The 21,253-nt window shown below is 32.7% G+C and overlaps 1 protein-coding gene across 1 annotated transcript in view; it reads right to left on the bottom strand.

The window, feature by feature from the left end:
* Positions 1-339: 339 nt before the first annotated feature.
* Positions 340-21,253, bottom strand: part of LOC129226653 (neural cell adhesion molecule 1-like) — a 49,966-nt gene continuing 29,052 nt past the window's right edge. Inside the window, exons 10-15 of the mRNA XM_054861284.1 lie at positions 16,369-16,500; positions 14,382-14,412; positions 12,514-12,587; positions 10,788-10,903; positions 5,744-5,977; positions 340-412 (exon numbers count right to left, since the gene is read on the bottom strand). Of these exons, the coding sequence (XP_054717259.1) occupies positions 5,942-5,977; positions 10,788-10,903; positions 12,514-12,587; positions 14,382-14,412; positions 16,369-16,500 (389 nt within the window). The 3' untranslated portion in view covers positions 340-412; positions 5,744-5,941. The remainder of the gene's footprint in view (positions 413-5,743; positions 5,978-10,787; positions 10,904-12,513; positions 12,588-14,381; positions 14,413-16,368; positions 16,501-21,253) is intronic.

The following is a 21,253-nucleotide window of genomic DNA, read 5'->3' as shown; positions in this document are numbered from 1 at the left end:
GATGTTTGGTAAGTGTTTTATTGAAAGTTTTCAATTAAAGTAAAACTTTCAAAACAGGCATTTTAAAATAAGAGTCATGTTCACAAAACATTTTCGAACCGCCCTCAAAAACGTATTTTTAAAAAAAATTTTAACAACGTTTAATCAGCTCAATTTTATTGCAGTAAAAAATAACGAATTAAAAAAAAATTTTTTTTTGTAAACCTATGAAACATTAAGTATTGCATTTTAGAAGAATGAACTAACTTTTTTATCTGTATATTTTTTAAGCAAATCATTGTTCAGACATGCATTTTTCTTTTAGAAATAGTTTTATTCTTTGCAAAAATATATAATTTTCAACAGAATTACAGAGAAGACAGTGCTTCACATTCAAGTAGTTTGCCGAATAAATCATCTTTTCCAAAGCAACCTGTAATTAAAAAACACAAATTAGTTACAATTTACAGTAAAACCACAACGTATAATGCATGAATTAGCATCACAGAAGCAATTAAAAAATAATAATCCGCATTCTCTTTGGTCTTATTAGAAAGTATTTTTATAACATGATCTTCAATTCATGACATGAATAGTCTAAGAAATTCTAAAAATAAAAAAGCAATAAGCTGTAAGAGTGTGAGAGCTTTTTGATCGTTTTCAAGATTACTATGCATGTTAAAACAAGTTTATACTACAGTGTGCAGGTAAACTGTAGTAGCTGCAGAATTGAGTTTTCTAGATAGTAGAAGAAACGCGTTTCGAAAAAACTACTGCCAATGGAGAAATGTTGATTTAATCATTTTTTCGCACCTTTTTCTCCGCGGAAAACAAATAACCAAGCTTGTGCAATGAACCTGAAGTAAAGTAGATGACGAAACTGCAAAAAAGTAAATAAATACAATAGAAATGCATTTACTGCCCTTTACATGCCCAGAGTTGTAGATTCGTTTCTACTGGCATATTTATTAAAAGTGGGTACGCTTTCTAAGTTGTAGTTGTTTGGAATTATGTCACATCCAGTGATGAAAGCTCTGTACGGCAACACGGTTCTCTCATTTATGAATTTTTTTTTTTTTTTTTTATTTTACTCCTTCCTCCCTTTGTCACGAAGTCGTTAGTACCTCCTTTCTGCATGGTATAAACTCGCAATTTCAAAAACGCTCTCAAAGTGAGACATCATTTGTAAACAACTCTCACTATGATTAAAAATGGACATGTGTTGTTTAAAGTTTGCTACTGTTTTTGCGGTTCACCCCAGTTTCGCTGACAGTTAAAATGTCATCTCCCCTTATATATGTCAAAAGATCTGATTGGAACTGTAGAACGGGGAAGGGGATTTCACGTCGGGCGAAACTGATGGGATCAGACCGATTTCATCTTAAATATTTTAAAATCTAGATAAATTACAAACAGGTAAACTCAACTCTTGTGCAATATGTTTTACATTTTATTTTGCATTAACCATTTTCATTGGCACATGATGCGGAAATCAAAGTTAAAATAGGCTGATGGTTTTCCAAAAATATCAAAAAAAGTCAATGGAACAACGGTTAAGGCTAAAAACACAATTATTGAAAAAAAAATTCCATGTGACAGGATGTTTTTTTCTCTCCCCAGAGGTATTTGTTTTACTCCAAAAATTTTCAAATGAAAAATAAAATCCCCTTAAATAAAAGAAAAATAATTGAAGATTATGTCATAATGTTTCGACATTTTTAATTATCAGCATTACGTGTAACTATTTTAGATATGTTCGCCATCGGTTGCGGTTACGTGTCGTAATCGGAAGCACAAAACTAGCAGCGATGTTCTGCAAAGTTTTCGTAGAATGGCGGCACATTAACCACTGAAATTTCTTCAACTTTATCTGCGGAAAATACTTGAACTAAAACGAGAAATTCTGAGAATGATCTGCCTCAGTAAAGAGCTTTAATAACCTTTTTTTAAAGTTAGGCAGTTTTTGGTTATACGTTTTTGAAAATCATTCATTTAACCGTCTCGTAATTGCATCAGGTGGTAGACATTTTGAAGAAAATGGAATGTAATTCTATCCTCTAAGTATTTCAAAACAATGCTATGCGCTTTAAATTGCGTTTCTGTGTTTTGCGTGCCAACTGTCGGGTGCTTCATCGGTTGAAAATGTTTTTAACTAACGTCATGAACTCGGAGATTAACCAAAATATGCCAGATCACATGATTTTTCCACAAGTGTCAATGTTATGACCTAACCGTGTTCCTGCTTTTTTTTTCCTTTTTTACTTCCTTTTACAAAAAAGGAAACAAAAGTATTTGCGAAAAAATTTTCATTCAAAAATCGACCTTAATTTCCATTTTGCTCACCCCCGAATGAATGTTAAGTTTTTTTTTGTGACTTGACCACACGTGGATAATAAGAACATACAGAAACGCGAAATAACTATTTTGACGATTCCCGAGTTAATTACGACGAGTTTTCTCGTGACGTCTGTATGTATGTGCGTATGTATGTCGCATAACTCAAGAACGGTATGTCCTAGAAAGTTAAAATTTGGTACGTAGACTCCTAGTGAGGTCTAGTTGCGCACCTCCCTTTTTGGTTGCATTCGGGTGTATCTAAAGGGGGTCTTTTGCTCTTTTTTGGGGGGAAATCGTTATTTTCGATGTAAACTCAAGTAGTGTTACAATTTGGCGGAGACTTGGCGATAAATCGCCAGTCTTTTGGTCGCCAAGTTTTGTCGCAAACTTGTTGACAAATTTGCCGATTTTTGAGCAGTCACGATTGCTTATTGTTCTCGACAGTTTTGAATTCCTATGATTTTATTTTTCCCCCGCCTCCCTCTGCAGCACCACCGTCGGCCGGCCGCCTTACCATGCTGCTCCTCTAGGGAAAACCGTCTCCAAGTTGCGTCACTTACTCGCCTAAACTTACACTAACACATACACCTTACACCCATATACACCTACACACACAAACACACGTATATATACAGACACCTACACACACAAACACACGTATATATACAGACACCTACACACATACACACACACATCCACACAACTACCCACACATACACATACCCCCCCCCCCACAAACACACATACACACAACTACCCACACACAAAAAAACATACCCCACTCATTACACACACAAACACAAGCGCCTACATACACACACACTCGTGATTGCGAAAAACATAGTTTGAATTCAAGATGTCAAAGTTTTTTTTTTTTTTTAAATCTGGTTTCAGTTCGGCTACTGTTGGTGATATTTAGAGAGTAAACTATTGAATCATATTAAAACTACCAATAATGAGAAAATGACATTAAATTGGAGTAAAAGGTAGTCATGTGATGCACATATCAGCTCATTTTCTATGGAAACCGTCAGCATATTTAGAACATCATGTATGAACATAATGTGTGCGTGCTACAAAAAATAGATTCACGAATTTTATACAAACTTAACAAAAAAAGCGTTACAGATATTTTATAACCATTTCCCTTAAAGCAGGGGTTCTCAAACTTTTTCAACTCGCGGCACCCTTTGAAGATTTGGAATTTTCTCATGACACCCTTTTCCGTAACTGTTATGTAAACAACTAATAAATCGGGGGGAAATATATTTAGAGTTTTATTCCCACACCTGTACACAGTTAGTTCATTTATGTGCAGCATATGCAGCACACGATCATATCCTCCTACCCAAAACTCCGGTGTTATATTATAAGGACACGAGAGTTGTTAGTAAGGCGAACTAGAACCTCTATATAGAGAGTAGTATATATAGGGATATATAGGGGTTTCATATATAGGGGCCGTATATATAGGGGCCTTGAGGCGAACCGTGGCCGTATCGTATTACAATCTACGTTTCTAGGTTATCAAATCAAGGGAAAATTACGCTTACAAAGACATTTTTCTTTTTGAATTCGTCAACTACATAATTCAGGTTTCAAGAAAAAAAATGCAACTTTTTTTTATTCTAGTTAAACTTTAGGGAACCATGTAGAAACAAAATTTACCGTAAAATAAGATCAGTTGATTTTGACATCACTCTTCTACAACTTTTACTACACTGTTGCACTTCAGCCTGGTGGTACAAAAAATGTGTTTTTGATAATGCTTTATCATCAGTTTGAAATTTTCACAACGATGAAGAGGAGCTAAGGATTCTTTGCTACACTGTATCAAAAAATAGAGGACTTCCTAACTGGGCAACCGAGCATTATTTAGATCGCTCATCTTACCTATATTGATACCACGGACATCGCGCCACCCTTCACTCTTCCAACGATACACAGTGTTTCGATTAATGCAAGCTAGGTGGACAAAAGTCATGTTCAAAATTCTAAATTTGGTATTAGAGTGCAAACAATAAACCAAAACATGAAACTTAGTTATTTGTTTATGTCTAGCTCCCTTCCGTCACGCGAGTAATAAGGTTCAAAGGTACGTATCCGTTTGTAATAGAATAAATCAGTTGAGTTCATCATTTCATCACACAAAATAAAAGTGTTCCTAATTTCATATGATTTTATTGTTCGATATGGGTATTATTTATACTAGTAAGTGCTTTTTGTTTCTAATTTAATTAATCTATCTTATAGTTAAACAATATTTAAAAAAAATGATGAACGAAGGATTTTTTTACCCATTTTAAAACTTTCAAGTGATGATAATGACTTGTATCCATTTGTACCCGGACTAAATTTTCTGTACATAGTAGCTGCAGCTCTCCCATTATTAATAAAACGTATTATAGTCAGCACACTCGAGTACAACATATTTTTTTTTTTTTAATCCAAAGTTTTGTATACTTCAATTTTTCTTCAAAGAAATCCCTACTCGAAAGAAAGTACTCCAGAGAAAAAATATGTTGTACTCGAGTGCGCTGACTATAATACTTCTTATTAATAAAGGGAAAAGTGCAGCTATCATATGCAGAAAATGTAGCACGTGTATAAACGAGTAAAATCATTACCATCATTTGAAAAGTTTTAAACGAGCAAAAATTTCTTCGTTTACCTTTAAAAAGTTTTTAATATTGTTTAGTTATCAGATAGAGTAATTGAATTAGGGGAAAAAAACCAGTATAAGTAATATCCTTCTTGAACAAGTAAATCATGTGATTTTAGGAACACTTTAATTGTGTGTGACGAAATGATGAATTCTGAAATTGATTTTTGTCCACTTAGCTTGTAGTATTAATCGAAACACTGTGCGGCACCCAGTTTGAGAACCTTAGATCATTGAGACATAGATACGGCAAGTGGGAGCAGTTGTTGACGCAGGAATCTTTACAGGCGAAAGTGAGGGGAGACCATTTGCTACGGCCTTCCACGGAAGACGATTCGTCAGAGCTACACTAATTCTCATAGAAATTTATTTGAATAATCGTCGATTTTAATTTTTTACTTTCTGCCTAAATTGTTTTGGCACATTTTCTTTCTGTCACCCGCACGCGCATAGTTTACTGATTCATGGATAAGTGTTTTTTTTTTTTTTAAATTTTTACAGTAAGTTGTTGAGTTATGCCGATTTAAAAATGGCTCCAAGAGTTTCCCGATTGAGAAATAGAGTTAGTACTTCACGTAAAAATCGAAGGACTTAATCACGTGGTACACGGTATCGACATTATTTGATGTTTTCCCCCGGAGGTAAGACCTGTCGCCTTTATTCCTACTTCATCGCATACAATAGCAAATGAATGGGAGGGCTCGTCTATCCCTCAACGGTCTAAGTTGAGAAACTCTGCCTTAAACTATAAAACTTAAGTCTTACTCTCTTGCGTCACAACTTCGAAGATCGTTTTATGAAGAAACTGCTGTAGGAACGCCATTCTTTTCCGACCCAATCTTCAAGCGGGAGTCTTCCTCTGGAACACTGTTTCAGAACAGGTTTCGGGTTCAGGAATTTTGTTGAGCGTTGACGATGTTCATGGTTGACCCTCATGAAAACCGCAGGGTGGTATTGATCTCGTCACCGTTCGATGACCGGAATGATTACTTCTAAGCCCTAGAAAGACATTTTGAAAGAAGGTTTTCATCTAAGATTAATCTATTCACCTTTTGATTACAAAACCAATTATGATAATTAATCATATAGTAATATTTTGCAATAAAACACCTAAAAGTGTCCATCTTAATACATTGGCACAGAGTTTCAAATCACTTACTTAGAAAGTCAATGTTCGTAACTTAAATATTTGCAAGTAAATAGCATTTAGATGTGTTATTGTATTTAAAGAAACCGTCTAAAAATAATATGGTATACGTTTTAGTTAGATAAGTTAAGTATTTTAATTTACAGGCATTTAAACTCTTTTAAGTTGAAATCATGACTTTTTTTCTAATATGTCGTATAATATTTTTATGTGATGCTATTTTATCAATGATATTAAATGTAACTAGATAAATCTATTATGTTTTTATGCATTTAACGTAGATGAATTTATTGGTAATTGGATGAATTAGGATGTAACAGGTTTGAGGTAGGGATACAGATTTTACGGGTCTATTGATCTTGTCTATTGATTTTTACGTGATGCGTGTGCGTGTATCGATTTATCAATACATACCAACATTAACTTTCGACAAAAAGGTTATATGAGGCAGTGAGAAGCAAAGGGATGCAAGTGGACATTTTCAAGTTTTGAGTAAAACGCGTTTAAGCGCCCTCCTAGATAGACTTTCATTGATTGTTTTTTTTCTAAATCATCCTGTATAGCAGCAACTACGAGGAGTACTGGTACCATCTCCTGCCCCAAGACAGAGGGGAGGCTCATCTACCATGTGTACTGGTTATCTCCTAATTTTTAATTTTGTCACTTTCATCCCTTTGCTTCTCACTGCCTCATATGAGGTTTTACGCAAATAGACATACGAAAAAAAAAAAAAAAACTATCAACTGATACATCGAAACGGTTTTTAATAAATGTAAATCGTTTGCCTACGTAATGATATTTTATAAGCTTAACACCACCCTAAGCAGAAAAAGTATGACAGCAACAAGTATTAACCAGCAGCCCGGTCATGGCATATAGAGCCTGAATTTTTACCCTTGATATGGGCTCATTAGTTCCAGATCAGATCTTGTCCAACATTAAGATCTCGATCAGACCAATTTTCGAAACTGGTGTGTCAATAACAAGGAAGAAACTACAATCTTTGAATATTGTACAACCTTGCTGTCGGTCTAAGATCGTGCTTCTGCGTTAGGTCTGGTATAAATGGGGCAACTTTATTTTTTATAGGCATGATAACAATATCCGGTTTATGTTATCAATATCGTGCTGAAAGAAGAATTGTTTTACGGGAGAAAATGGAAAAATCGTAAGGCGGTTTTATGATTGGCTGGAAGCAATGTGTCAGCAACAACATAAGCGAAAAATAAAATAAGAAATACAATACGAAACATTTGCACACTAATGAAGTGGAACTTTAAAGATAAAAACTTTTAAATACTGAATAAAAACAAAAAAGTCTGACTGAGTAAAAGCCAAAAAAAAAAAAAAAAACTTAAAAGAAAAAAAGTACTACTGAATAATTATACCATTGAAATAGTTTTATAATCGATTCACACATAAGACTTAATCAAGTAAAGACCAACAAAAAATGAAAATGAAAAAAATGTCAAATACATATTTGAAATACATTTTCGTTACCATGCAAGACAAATAAACATCTTGTACATAAAATTACATTTTGTGGTAACTGAATGTGTTAAGTTGGTCTAGTTATGTTGAATAATTTGTTATTTGCACACGTTTCACGTTGTATAATATAAAAATTGGCAATTTATAATTTTAATAAGGAACTTTTATATTTTAACTTTAACAGATTGCTTAATGTTTAGGAAAGAATTGAGTACTTACATTTAACTACATTTTTTAAAAGGATGAAAAAAAAGAGAAAGACAACGACAAGTAACTTCTTTGTCTGGTTTTTAGAACAGGAGCCCTTCAAACGTCGAACTTTCAGAAAACCCAGTAATTGCACAGCATTTTTCAAAAGTGAAAAAAGCTTTTTGTCTAAAATCATGGTAAACATGTTATTGACTCCATTCTGTTACTGATATTTTAACACGATGTAATATAATTGAAATATTTGTAAGAAATTTCAACTTTCTTTTACTGACATCAATATTCCATAGTGTAATACGAAGTAATTTCGTTAAAAAAATATTGGAAACATTAAAGTAACGTGCTATTATTACGCTTTTAACCACATACTTTGTTTTTCAAATTGCTGATGACACTTTTTTAAAGTTTGGTGGTTTGAGCTCAAAAACTAAAATAACTGGACTAGATAAAAGAAAATATTATTCAGAGTTTTAAATTAAAAGTCAATTTTCAGATTAAAAACTAAAATATTTCCTATATCAGCCTCGCTGTTTGATTAAAATACCTAAAGCCTAATAATGCAGTTTTTTTCTTCACAAAGAGAAATACTGAAAATAATAATGCCATACTGCGAATTAAGTTATCTATGCACCTAGGCTAATTGCATTACATTTTTATCAAAAATAATTAATTGCATTTCGAAAAAAAGACAAAAGCGTAGTGCAAGAAAGTGAGATATATAAAATAATAACAAAATAGTTGATATTTATTAAAATTACGTGATGTTAACTCGCATAGGAATTCAGAAAAAAATGAAAGCCCCAAACAAAATAAAACGAAAAAGTTCTTGATATTTTTACAGCCTAGAAAATCCTTTTCATTGAGCTTTCCATTTTTTCCTTTCATTGATGTATTATTAAACCGCAAGCTAACTGCTTTTTATTACTAACTACACAAATATTTTCATTTGTTTCTTCTTTTGATACCTTACTAAGTCTGCTGTGCGACTTACTACTGTGCGACTGCAGAAAGAAGCGAGAATAAAATTATTCACCTTAAATTATGTTTGTATAAGCTTCAACAACACAGATATTTGCTGCTTTATCTTTGTTCTATTACACTGGAAAAAATGCGAATTTTATGTGCTTTGGCTCGCGTTTGCTCAGAGAAAATTAAAGGTAATTTATTTGTATCTCCATATCGTATTTCTCCGAACAAAATAAATCATGCCTGAATATAATTTTTTTTTTTTTTTTTGCTGATTGTTGAAAGCATAATCTTTAATAAAAAGTTAAAAGTCAAACATAAGGTAACTTGTCTCAAAAGTTAAATTACTTATAACTAATTTTACATGTGAGCATAGATTGTATGTTTGAATTTCGTAATAACAACATATGGACTTCTAGACACTTAGGATATATCAACATTTTAAAGCAAATCCATTAGAAACAAAGCCTTAACACCAGTGTTGTGAATCGAAAACCACTTTGCCATTCTCTGCGTTAACAAGTTGAAAAAGTATTTTAATCTCTTATTTAAAGATGCCTGATCAATCAGTGATCATTAAAAGGATTTATTTTTTCAAGGAATTACATAATCAGTTGACCTGCACCTACCTAGAACTACTACACATACATATTGATGAATAAAAACGAAGGCGAACCTTGTAAGCTTTCTACTTTACGAGGGATGTTTTGCGTTCATAGTATTGCGTTGATGTATTAATTAATTTAGGAGGGAACACAGGTCTATTAGCATGACAAACATTTTGACTTGCACTGAAATATATCTCTTCAATGGAGACAGAATGTTTTGTTCCTAAAAAAATAGATTAGTAACATTATCTTTTTTAAATAAAAAAGTAAGTTCAATGTAATTTACGGGTCAGGACATAGGGGAGATTATTAAGGGAGGGGGCTCTTGGAGGAATATTAAACTTGGAAAGATGCTTTAAGTAAATGTTTTTAAATTTTCAACTCTTTCTGTGAATGTAACAATCATACTGCCGTGCTGAAAACTAAAGTCGTATCTGCACTTTTTTTGTCAAAAAAAAAAAAAAGTTACGGTCACCAGGTGGTTCTTTGTCACATATTTCACCTAAATATAATGTTTTTGCTTGTTTGTCAGAATGAAATATTTTTTGAAAGTCTTTTACAAAGTTCCGTCTGGATCAGATACATATTGCCATCTATTTAAACGGAAATTTACCCTTTTGAGCTCAACTGCAGACACGACTTTTGTGCTTAGCACGGCAACATGGCCCCAATAACCATACTTGCTACTGTAAATAATTTTAGTTGCAATGTATTGTTAAATTTAAATCCGAAAAGAAAGCTTCACATCGTCGGAAAAATAGTAGCGTTCGGATGTGGACAACAGAGTGAGCATTGTGTCCGTGGCGGAGTTTGATCCACGAACATTTGTCATTTTAACCCAGGGCTTTACCTCTAGCCCAAAATTAAATCAGGGCTCGGGTGCAAAGTTGGTTTTCGTGCTTTCTAAATGTACGTCACATTACGCAGGTCCTTGGATCAAAACCCGCCACGTTCACATCACTCGTTCTGCCTTTTACATCCATACCCCAAATGAATCCCTAGAAAACGTTAAAATTAATTTTTCAGTCTCACATTCATTAATATTCTGCTTTCATCTTTTTCAAAGTTTAGCTGATTATAAAAACATCTGACGAATAAATCTCGTGCTTTCAACTCTTATACTCGACTAGACGGCATTTGAACAACATTTCTTTCACGCAGATAGTTTGGTTCAGTCTCCAGTTCAATTCTATGTTAGGTTAATTTTACAGTTAAATACTAGTGCATCCATTTAAATTTGTTTGAAATTAAGTTACTATAGGCTTAAAACTTAAGATAAATTAGAATAGATAGATTTTTGAAATGTTATATGCTCTGTTATGTTGTAAAATTATTATTTCCTCTGGAGAATTTTACACTTGCTTATAGTCCAATTTTAATTTAAACTTACTTCCTCATTTAACACATGTGCTTTGCAGAGAACTGTACCAAAGGAAGAAGGTTTACCATCCATCAGGCTTTCATAAAGGCAATCAGAGCCAGGTTTGGGAGTTAAATGCACGTATTCTAAAAGAAACGGAAGCAAAAACGGGAAAATTAGATTTTCAAATAAACAATGCTACGACATAAAACATACTAAGTCCAAACAGTTGTTTTGACAAAACCTATCCAAATTTTATTGCGTAATCATACACAGTAAAGTCTTAAGGAAAAATATTAAAAAAAAAAAACTAGTCAAATTTAATGGAGAGGATTTGTTAAATATTGCAGAAGTAAATTGTTTTCCATCATATTTTGCGCAATAAAGTTTTAACAACAGGTGTAGGAAGTATAAGGTGGGATTAACTTTTTTTTGAAAAATCAAGTGGTATAAATTTGTTTTATATATTAAAATCTAAAACAAACATCTTTTGTTTTCAGAACAAGAAATTAATTTAAGACGCAAATTCTGAAAACCGTAAGTCTTTACTTACTTTTAATATTTTAAACCATAAAAAAGTACAACAACTCATTCAAACACATAAATATTCTGCAAAGAAAACCATAGCACGAAAAGTTCTTAAAAAACTGTATTGATACATATGTTCACCGATTTTGAGAAAAAGTTTATTTTCAATTAGCTAAATTTTGCCACTACTTTTAATTATAAAGGATGAAAAGAAAATGAAAAAACTGTATACTTCACTATTCAGTTCAAATATGTTGCATAACATTGTTGGGAAATGAACTGATGGTATCCTTGTCAACATATGTTTACATTTTCAGAAAATTATTTCGAAATATTTTATTTTTACACTTCCTTAGGAATGAAAGGGGGTTTAATCTTCCGAAATAAAGTTTCAAACAAATCTTTGACTTGCACTGGAGATGGGGAAAAGTCAAGGCATGTATCAGCAGGTTTGATTGAAACGGTTGATGAATCCTCTAATAGTGACGTTTCACTAGAACGTATACAACTAGATACGAACTATTTTCAAAGAGCTTGCGTAATACTCTGGCATTCGTATAAGACTAGATTAAAATTTTGCAATATTAAAGATTTTCAGAACGCGTTTCATAAACTGCACTGCTATGACTTTCAGGGAGAGTTTCTCATTTTAATTTTTAGCTATTCATTTATAAAAGACGCCAATTTTAGTGACCAAATAATTCCTTTGTATGCATGTGCCTTAGATCGTCATTCACGGTGATGTTTATGGCTTTGTGATACACTAATTAAAAACTGAGTAAACATCAAAGCTAAGTAAATTATAAAAATCTTAGAAAACCTCAAAATTAAAATATGTAATTTTTCAATCTATTTTGGTCAACCAAGAGATTTCAATTATGAAAAAATTACGAGGAACGTTGTTTTTTTTTACAGTGCACAAGAATATTATAGTATACACGAACTTTTATCTTAATTCTGATGGGTTCATTTTTTTTTTGGCTCTCTAAATTATTTTTTTCTCAAAATATACAAATACAACCTTTAATGTTGCTTAATTATGTTTATATTGAGAAAAGAACTAACAAATCAGTATTGCTCTAGTACTTTTCGATTTATATAAATAGAAATGGCTGTTTTACTTTATTTTTTTTCTTTAGTTTTGAAAATAGATGTTATTTGTAGGGTTTGATTAAAATGCTATTATGTTTTACTGGTATCTCTATGTATATGAACATTTTATACATACCTGTTGGTACTTCCCTTGTATGGTACACATAGGGATTACCATCTTCAAAAGAATGTTTTGACGTTTTAGGAATTCTAAATAAAGAAAAATTTATTACACTTGATTCATTGATAACGGATTCGTAATAAAATAAGAGTAATAATGTTGAGATTTTGCACAAAACAAATGCATTGAGAAAAACGTAGAACACTAGTTTTTTTATGTGCTACTTTTTGGAATTATCATTAGAAAAAAAATATGATTCATTTGAATAATAAAAATTTCCCTTATCATTTATAGTGGAGATCTTCAATACAAAATGACTCGATATATTTGTTTTCCATTCATGATCAAACGAGAGTTTGTAATACATGCATGAATTACAAACTCTCTTGTTTGATCATGAATGGAAAACAAGAATTAAAGTAAGATAGGAAAAATAATTTATGAGATTGGCAACTGCTTTACACTGGAAATACAGTTTAGTTTTGAATAACTACTAAAAAATCAATTATATGGACAATTTTCTTTTCAAGTGTTATTATAAATTTTCTTTTTCTTCTTTTTTTTTTTCAAATTTTCACAAAGAGTATCGTTTATCCTTTTTTTTAGAAAGTCAAGACATGCATTTTTGGTAACTACAGAAGTAAACAAAATATCTTAAAGCTTGAATATTGAATTTGTAAAACTGACAAATTTTATGAATGCATTTTTTTTAGTTTACCTTAAAATTTGATTCATGAACGAATTTGTTGAATGATATTTTTTTAAGAATAAGTATCGTAACTCAAAATAAAGGTATAAAAATTAACTTTCAAAAATATAAGCGGCTATTATTACAAAAAAATTAATATCATTTTATTTTCCTTCTTTTTTTAATGACGTTATGATAGCTGCTACTAAAATTGTAAGTTATTTGATCTGTCAGTTATACCTATTGTTCATGAAAGACTGTAAAACTGTTCAATGGCAATAAACCAAAATGGAGGGGAGGAAAAACGTATTAATGTATGCAATCAGGCAAAAAATATTTTTGATTTCAAATTGGTATATTTGTGGCACTCTAAAAATTTATTAAAGAGATAGTTTTTTAATGCCTTAGTTGACCTTTAAAAGGGACTTGACTACGATTAGGGTCAGTTGATGGTAATGGCAGTTTAGTACTTATATTAAGCGTCCATACAAATTAATATCATCTACGAATACAATTCTTTTCATCATAATAAATAAACATTAATTAGAACAAAATATAAAACACTTTTCTAAAATGCTAAAAACCTGTAAAAAGAAATTTGTTCTTTCTAGAGAATTGCCCTATATACTGTTCTGTGTGTAAGTTCAAAAACAATGCATACGTTAATGTTTTGTTCATATATTTTTTGCATAGCGCGATATTTCAATATTTGGCTTCCATGTTTAGATAGTTAGTTACGACTTTAAGAAATTTTATGCCTTTAATTAGTTCTCACGGATTTTGTGTTTATACCAATATTTGAACCAAGATCATGAACCAAGCCTTAGTTTTATTAAAATTAGAATATTTTTATTTTCTTTTTGGTAAAATGCACGCATATTATTCGATTAAAAGTGTATAGCCTACCAAGACTTTTTTTACTATGAAATCCAATATAACCATACTATGTAATTCTTAATCACAAATAAATGCTTTTTAACATTTGAAAAACCTGTGTAAAGATTTTTAATTTCCTTCAAAAAATAAAATATGTACTCCTACATCCCCATAGCTTCTCTTACTTAATTAGTTATTTAAATCTCAAATTAACATGTATTTAAATCTAATTGACAGAAAACAAAAGAAGTTTCATCTTTTTAAACTTTCAAAAAACTTAAACATATTTCTAATGACAATAACAATAACTTATCCTTACTTCTCTGTCATTTCTAATCCACTTGTAGTAACTGAAAAGAAAAAGAGAAAATATGCTATTGATTTTTTTAAACAATTACATAATGCTAATTAAACTATGCTAAAGGTTATACATAAAGATTATTTAACCGGTTTTTCTAAAAATCATTGTGCCTTTAGTAAATGAGAGTAAAAAATCACAAGTATATGCAAGTGCTTGTTGCACAAGTACGCATATTTGTCATTTTACGCATATTTGTTCTTCACAAATTATTTTAGAATTGCACCTTTTTATGTACTGATTGCAAATACATAAACTAAAAATTTAAGTTTATTGAAGATCTAACAATTGAAAGTATTTCTCAATTATGCAATCAAATGTGTGTTTCCGTAATCGTTTTATGTAACAGCTGCGTTTCGTTTTGGCTATAACGTTTTGCTTTCCAAACATAATATATCAAAATTGATGCAATGATATAAGTTATTTCAAGCTGAAATAAAATTACAGGATCGATAAAGTGTTTTTTATCTTACTTAAATTTAATTAAACAGAAATAAATATGTACCTAGCGATATTCTTCAATTTCGCTTAACATGCTTAAAGAAGCAAAAAAAAAAAAAAAAAAATGTGTAGAATATTTACATTTCGTACCCTCATTATTAAACAAATATTTTCGAGTTTCGTTTGTATTAACTGATGGGTAATTCCCTAGCAGATATTTGATGTCAACTGCCAATGTCTTAAAATGCAAACTTTAATCAAATAACTAAGAAAATAAGAATACTGGAAGTGACAATTAATTGTGAGGATACTGAGCTCAACACATACAGTTTCACTAAATACGTAGATGTGGATTAAAATATTGAATTCGTCTTCGGTATGTTTTGATACAAACCAGTAGTGCACACAAAGGAAGTGGACCCTACCCTTGTGTGCCAAATTTTTGCCAAAGCTACGAAGTCAGAGTCGAAGTCGGGGAGTCGGAGTCCGACTAATTGTCGGGCACCGGAGTCCGAGTCAGGTGCCCCTGAATTCTCGGACTTGGAGTCTGGAGTTTGTCGTCAAGAGCTATTTCCAACGAAATTTGTTTGAAGTAAATTCGCCTTCAAGTACGGAATCTGCATTGACTTTCAGTTTCCCCGTAGGCGCTAATGTTAAGGGATTTGAACTGTTCAAAATTGAACGGAAAATTGTTCAAATCAAAAAGATATATCCTGTACAAGTTTTTCATCAAAAGCTTTTTCCTACAAAGTTTGAAACAAATTCGCCTCAAAGTTCGGAATTGTTTTGAATTGCCCCGTAGGCGCTAATGTTAAGTTTTTTTTGAACTGTTCAAAATTAAAGAAAAAATAATTTAAATAAAAAAAATGAAATATAGGAATGAGGTGTCCTCGCCGAGATTTTTTGTCTTTTGCAATATTTTCAAGATGCATTAAGTCTTCTTTCATGCTTGTTTCGTCATTCTCTGACTTTTACTGGGAAAGTAAGCTAAAAAGGTATGTTAAAAAACTCTCGTGGTGAGATGAATTAATGTATTCCTATTTACTTTTCTTATGAAGACATTTCATGGCTATTTACATGTATTAACTTGCAAAATTGTCTTCTTTAGAAGAGTTAATTGTATGGAATACACCATTTTGGAAAATGTCTGCCTACTGGAACGCTTCCCTGTCTGACCACGTGCGAGTGTGCGTACGGTATATGAGTGATCATGTGTATATGAGTGTTTAAGTAAGCACTTTCTTTAGTGAACGCCGTAGCTCAAGGAATAATGTTAAAAATAGATACAGATGTAATTTAAAAATTAAAGAAAAACAACATAGTTCAATTTATTTAATTATTTAATTTATTTCTTTACTTTAAGAACAACATTATCAAGGTAAAATGAAAAATGTGTTTTTTTCCCCCCAATTTACTTTTAATCATTCAAAAATTTCGGAAAAGAACGATACTATTTTTTTTAGTTTCTAAAACTTAATAATTTTTTGTAAAAACTTTCCAAACTTACCTTCGTTTGTTGTAGTTCTGGTTTTGTTTTTAATGACAGCAACAACTGCAGCTACAGCAAGTAACGCTAATGTCCCCAACGCTGCCAAAGAGACCAGAAGAACTGCACTGATGACACTTTTGCTATCTTCTTCTAGAAAGCATAAACAGAATAAATATATTTTACATGTTATATGCGAGGGTTTTGCATTAAATAAGGACAGCGGAACCTAGAAACTCTATGAAAATCGAGTATGCGCAGAAATGATATACGAGTGATAAGTTGAGGCTGCTGTCGATGCGTAGAATGCAAAAAGTCGTCGATCTTAATAGAAGAGAATTTGTTTTGTGGCGTACAAGTAAAAGTTTTATTTTCATCGCTCTAAAAACTTTTTAGAAGACGTTCAGCAATTGTGGCTAAAAACCGAAGTTGCAAGTGGCATATGTGTACCATAATGATATAAAAAATTACTGGAAGCCTGTAGTAAAAAGGCATTGCCGTGTAGGACGATGTCACGATGGGTTAAAACGCTTTGTTATAGTCTGAATAAGACTGAATTTGCACAACACATACCGGCCTTCCAATCATCAAGATCAAATTGACATTCTGAGCGATCTCCTTTCCACAGAATCAATGGAGTGTTCGCCAATTATTCTCAGATGTTGGTCTCAATCTTCATGTGTCTCAAGCATCAAGGCGCGCTGTTGCTAATACAGTAAAACCTGTGTAAGTTGACCACTTGCGGTGCACCACTTTAGTGGTCAACTTAAACAGGTGGTCAACTTACAGAGGTTGATTTATATGAGAAGTGATAATTCCGTGAGTGAAAAAAGCGGCCAACTTACAAGGGTGGTCAACTTTACAAGTTTTACTGTATCAACATTCAACATCTTGCCAGTTATCTCCAAAGGATCCCGACGTTTGGCCAAACGTTAGCTTTACCGGTGATTACATAGAAGGAATGTAATGTAAGTCCATAACAACTTGTAAGTTCATTAAAGACTGGTTCATACTTATAGTGTCATTCGTTACTTTACAATAATAGTAATACATTTTTTTAAAGTTAGAAATAAGTACACTGGTATGCAAAAATTAAGGACGAAGTCGAAAAATTAGCATATTAGCTGAACGAAGAGGCAGAGCGGACAGAAAGACCAATCAGGAGATTAAGTAAGGTGATGTACGGTAGCACATGCGCAGATATGCAGGCAGACGTAATGGGGGAGTGTCTGAGTAGTATAAAGCGTGTTGTCGGTGTAAGATCAGTATTTCTGGCAAAGAGATTGCACGCCGTATAGCAGTTATAATCACACCGAGTTGCTGCCTCAGCGAAAAATGGCGAATAATCAATCTGTTAGACGACATCTGGATGCTTTTACCCGAGGTCGAATCATTGGGAAGTTGGAGGAAGGCCGCAGTGTGACAAGTGTGGCTGCAGAGTTCGGAATTGCTCACAGCGTCGCTTCACGACTTTGGAGACAATTTCAAAGTACAGGAACAGCTATCCGGGGGTTCAGTAGTGGTCGTCCACGATGAACCATACCCGCAGATGACTGGAATATTGTCTTACAGGGCAGAAGAAACAGGCGGTAGACAGCGGGAGAAATCGCTAGACACACGACACAGGCGACTGGACGACCGATATCGTGTTTTACCGTGGCCAGAAGATTGCACGGTGGTGGTCTGTTTGCACGACGCCCTATACGGTGTGTACCTCTAACGCCTGCACATCGGAGAAGGCGTTCTCTGTGGTGCCGGGAACACCGGGATTGGAGAGACAATGAATGGGGACGAGTTCTCTTTACAGATGAGAACAGATTCAGTCTGAGTAGCGATTCTCATCGCATACTCATCTGGAGAGAGCGGGGAAGCCGCAATCATCCCTCGAACATCATTGAAAGGGACAGGTATGGAGGCCGCGGTGTTCTCGTTTGGGGAGGCATCATGCTTGGTAGTCGTACATACCTTCACATCTTCGAGGCAGGTTCAGTCAACGGGACCCGTTATTGTAACGAGATTCTTCTTCCATATGTGCGTCTTTTTAGAGGCGCTATGGGTCCGCAGTTCCTTTTCATGGACGACAATGCACCATGTCATTGCACAGTAGCTGCCGAACAGCTGTTAGAGAGTGAGGATATTGAACGTATGGATTGGCCGGCACGATCTCCGGATCTCAATCCCATCGAGCATGTATGGGATTTTCTAGGCAGACGCTTGGCAGCTCGTACCTTACTACCAGTAACGATTCTGGAGCTTCGATTGGCGCTGCAAGTCGAATGGGCAGCAATGCCTCAACAACTCATTGACACCCTCATTCTCAGCATGGGCAGACGCTTTTGAAACTTGCCTAGTAGTCGGGGAAGATCATATCCCCTACTAAAGACCGGATGCTTCTTGCGGGACACCCATCACAGGGATGTTTCGGCCTTCAGCCGCATTGCGCTCCATGCTACTTTTTCAATAAAGCTTCTTTTTATCCCTCTGATTTCTCTTTTATTAAGCGTTGCTTACATTACACATGTCCTTACGTATTGGGGATCTTACGGTATTAAATGTGTTGATTTGGAAAGCTTTTGTACAAAGTTATATTGAAAAATCCGTCTCGTCCTTAATTTTTGCACACCAGTGTATACAACAGTTGAACTGATCTTTTTTTTTTTTTTTTTTTTAACTATAGCTATTGCATTATACTTCTTATTTTCAAGCTCATTGGTTTACTAAGTTTCGTGTTCATATCGTAAGTGATTAGGTTTTAATATTTTAAAAACTTTTGCAATGAGATTTTCTTGCTTCTCAGGATACAAAATATTTAATAACTCTTTAAATAATACACAAGATTTATTGAAATTTTATGCACGCATTAAACTTACAGAGTAATGAACAGGCATAAATTTTTAAAACATTTTTTCCATAAGTTGTGAGTTGTTCAGTCCGGTATTTTATCAACTGACGAATATACTATATTTGACATATGGTGTTTTACATGTCATTTTTACGTCTTTAGCTTCATTTGGGTCAGATAATTAAAATTGCATAACTCTACATGTTTAAATAATTAAGAAGAACGCTTTGAAATATATATACTCGTATTTATTTAAATTTAACAATTAATAATGCACGAGTGATCAATTGTTCTATAGTTAGTCCTCAACAATGATTAATTTCCAATCTCAAAATTATTCCGAAAATGCACCCTTTGTGAACAAATAATGAAAAACATTATACTAGTAGTTTCATACTTTATAAAAATATTAATTAAAAATAACTTACTTCCTTAGGTTAATCCATCTCCAAAAACAACACAAAAATTTCAATTGGTTTATTATTTGCGAAAAATTCAAAGCATTTTATAATGAAATACTTTTGCCCTTAATTTCAAAATTTTCGCAATTTCTAGTAAAATGTCCTTTATTTATTTTAAAGTTCAAAATTCCACATAACTCTTCAATGATAACCATTTCCGACGTACATGCAAAACCAATCTCAAAAATGCAATTTGTGTTTGAATATTAAATCAAGAGTACATTATTTGTTTATATTTCTCTCGGGTGATTACAACGCAAGTCGCATTTTATCATTTCCTCACAGAAAATATTTCTCTTAATAATCAAGAGCAGATCTCGTTCCCTTTTCGCTTTAAGTGACAACGCGCGATGATGGGGAATAAACAAGAAAACTTCCTTTCAGCACGAGAAGAAAATGAAAGGAATTCAAATACCCTCCAGGAATTCGGTTTGTTGTCTGTCAAACTTTGTTTTCTTGCCTCTTTGATGCTGCGAAACTGAATTGTGTTGAAAGATTATTTAACCTGTTTCTCTGAGACAAATCCGTTGCTTTTTTTATTTTCAATGGAAATGTCCATTGAAAGTTTGTTTATGTAGTATTTTTGTTGGAAATTGTTTGTTATGACTTTTGTTTGAATGATGGCGGGATGATCAAAAGGCTTACTTCTTTTGGAAACTTTTGAGACTCAGTGTTTCGAGAAGATGATTAAAAGTTTAGAAATGTGGTTTTTGACAGGAAAATATTTGACGCAATTTCAAGTCATTTTGAAAATGTATGGTTATAAGAACCTTTGTTTACTCATTAATATATTAAGGTCATACCATGTTCCTAAAAAAACAAGACCTTAGAGATTGACAAGACAGGAATATCAGAATTGTTGTTTAAAAAAAAATTCTAAAATATAACTTATCAGTTACTAGTTAAAATTTCAAATAACCTCAGTTTAAAAAAGTTAAAAAATGCAATAATATTTCCTTAGAATTGTTATAATTATTTAAGACCCAATTATGGGAGTGGTGAATTTTCTCTATTTTCTCTTTTAAATGCATTTTTATCTGATAGGGGACTTCCAACTTAAAATACAATTTTTTTTAATTCACACACAATTGAGCACAAAATATCCTACTTGAAAAAGTAAATGGCTGACATCTGTACAGGCTTGATTCAAATTGTATAGTTGCTTTATTACATATGCAGTTTACTATTTCTGATGTTTTACAATTGTGTAACTAAAATGCTGTGCTACGCATTCAATGAGGATTTTCCAAACTTAATTTTATTTTTTAGTGTTTGTGTCAGTCAGTCTTATTTTTTTTTTCAAAAAAGTATACATAGAACTTAAATTACATTGACGCATTGAAATTACAATAATCAATTTTAATAGGTGCCATAGAGGGCGGGTCTAATGCTTATCAAACGAAAAACACAACCTGACGAAATAAACTTCTTTTGAAACGGAATTTCCTATAACATTTATGAAGAATGTTTTATGCTTAATCCTTTTATTAGTGCCTTTTTGTCAATAATTCGAGTTTTCTTTTTTTGAATTTTAATGCGGGTTTATCAAACCAATAATAGTAAACAAAGGATAAATTCATGTGTATATTTAAGCGATTCTTTT

The sequence above is a fragment of the Uloborus diversus genome, chromosome 7 (assembly GCF_026930045.1).
Source record: "Uloborus diversus isolate 005 chromosome 7, Udiv.v.3.1, whole genome shotgun sequence".
Lineage (NCBI taxonomy): Eukaryota > Metazoa > Arthropoda > Arachnida > Araneae > Uloboridae > Uloborus > Uloborus diversus.
This window is presented reverse-complemented; position numbering and strand designations above follow the sequence as displayed.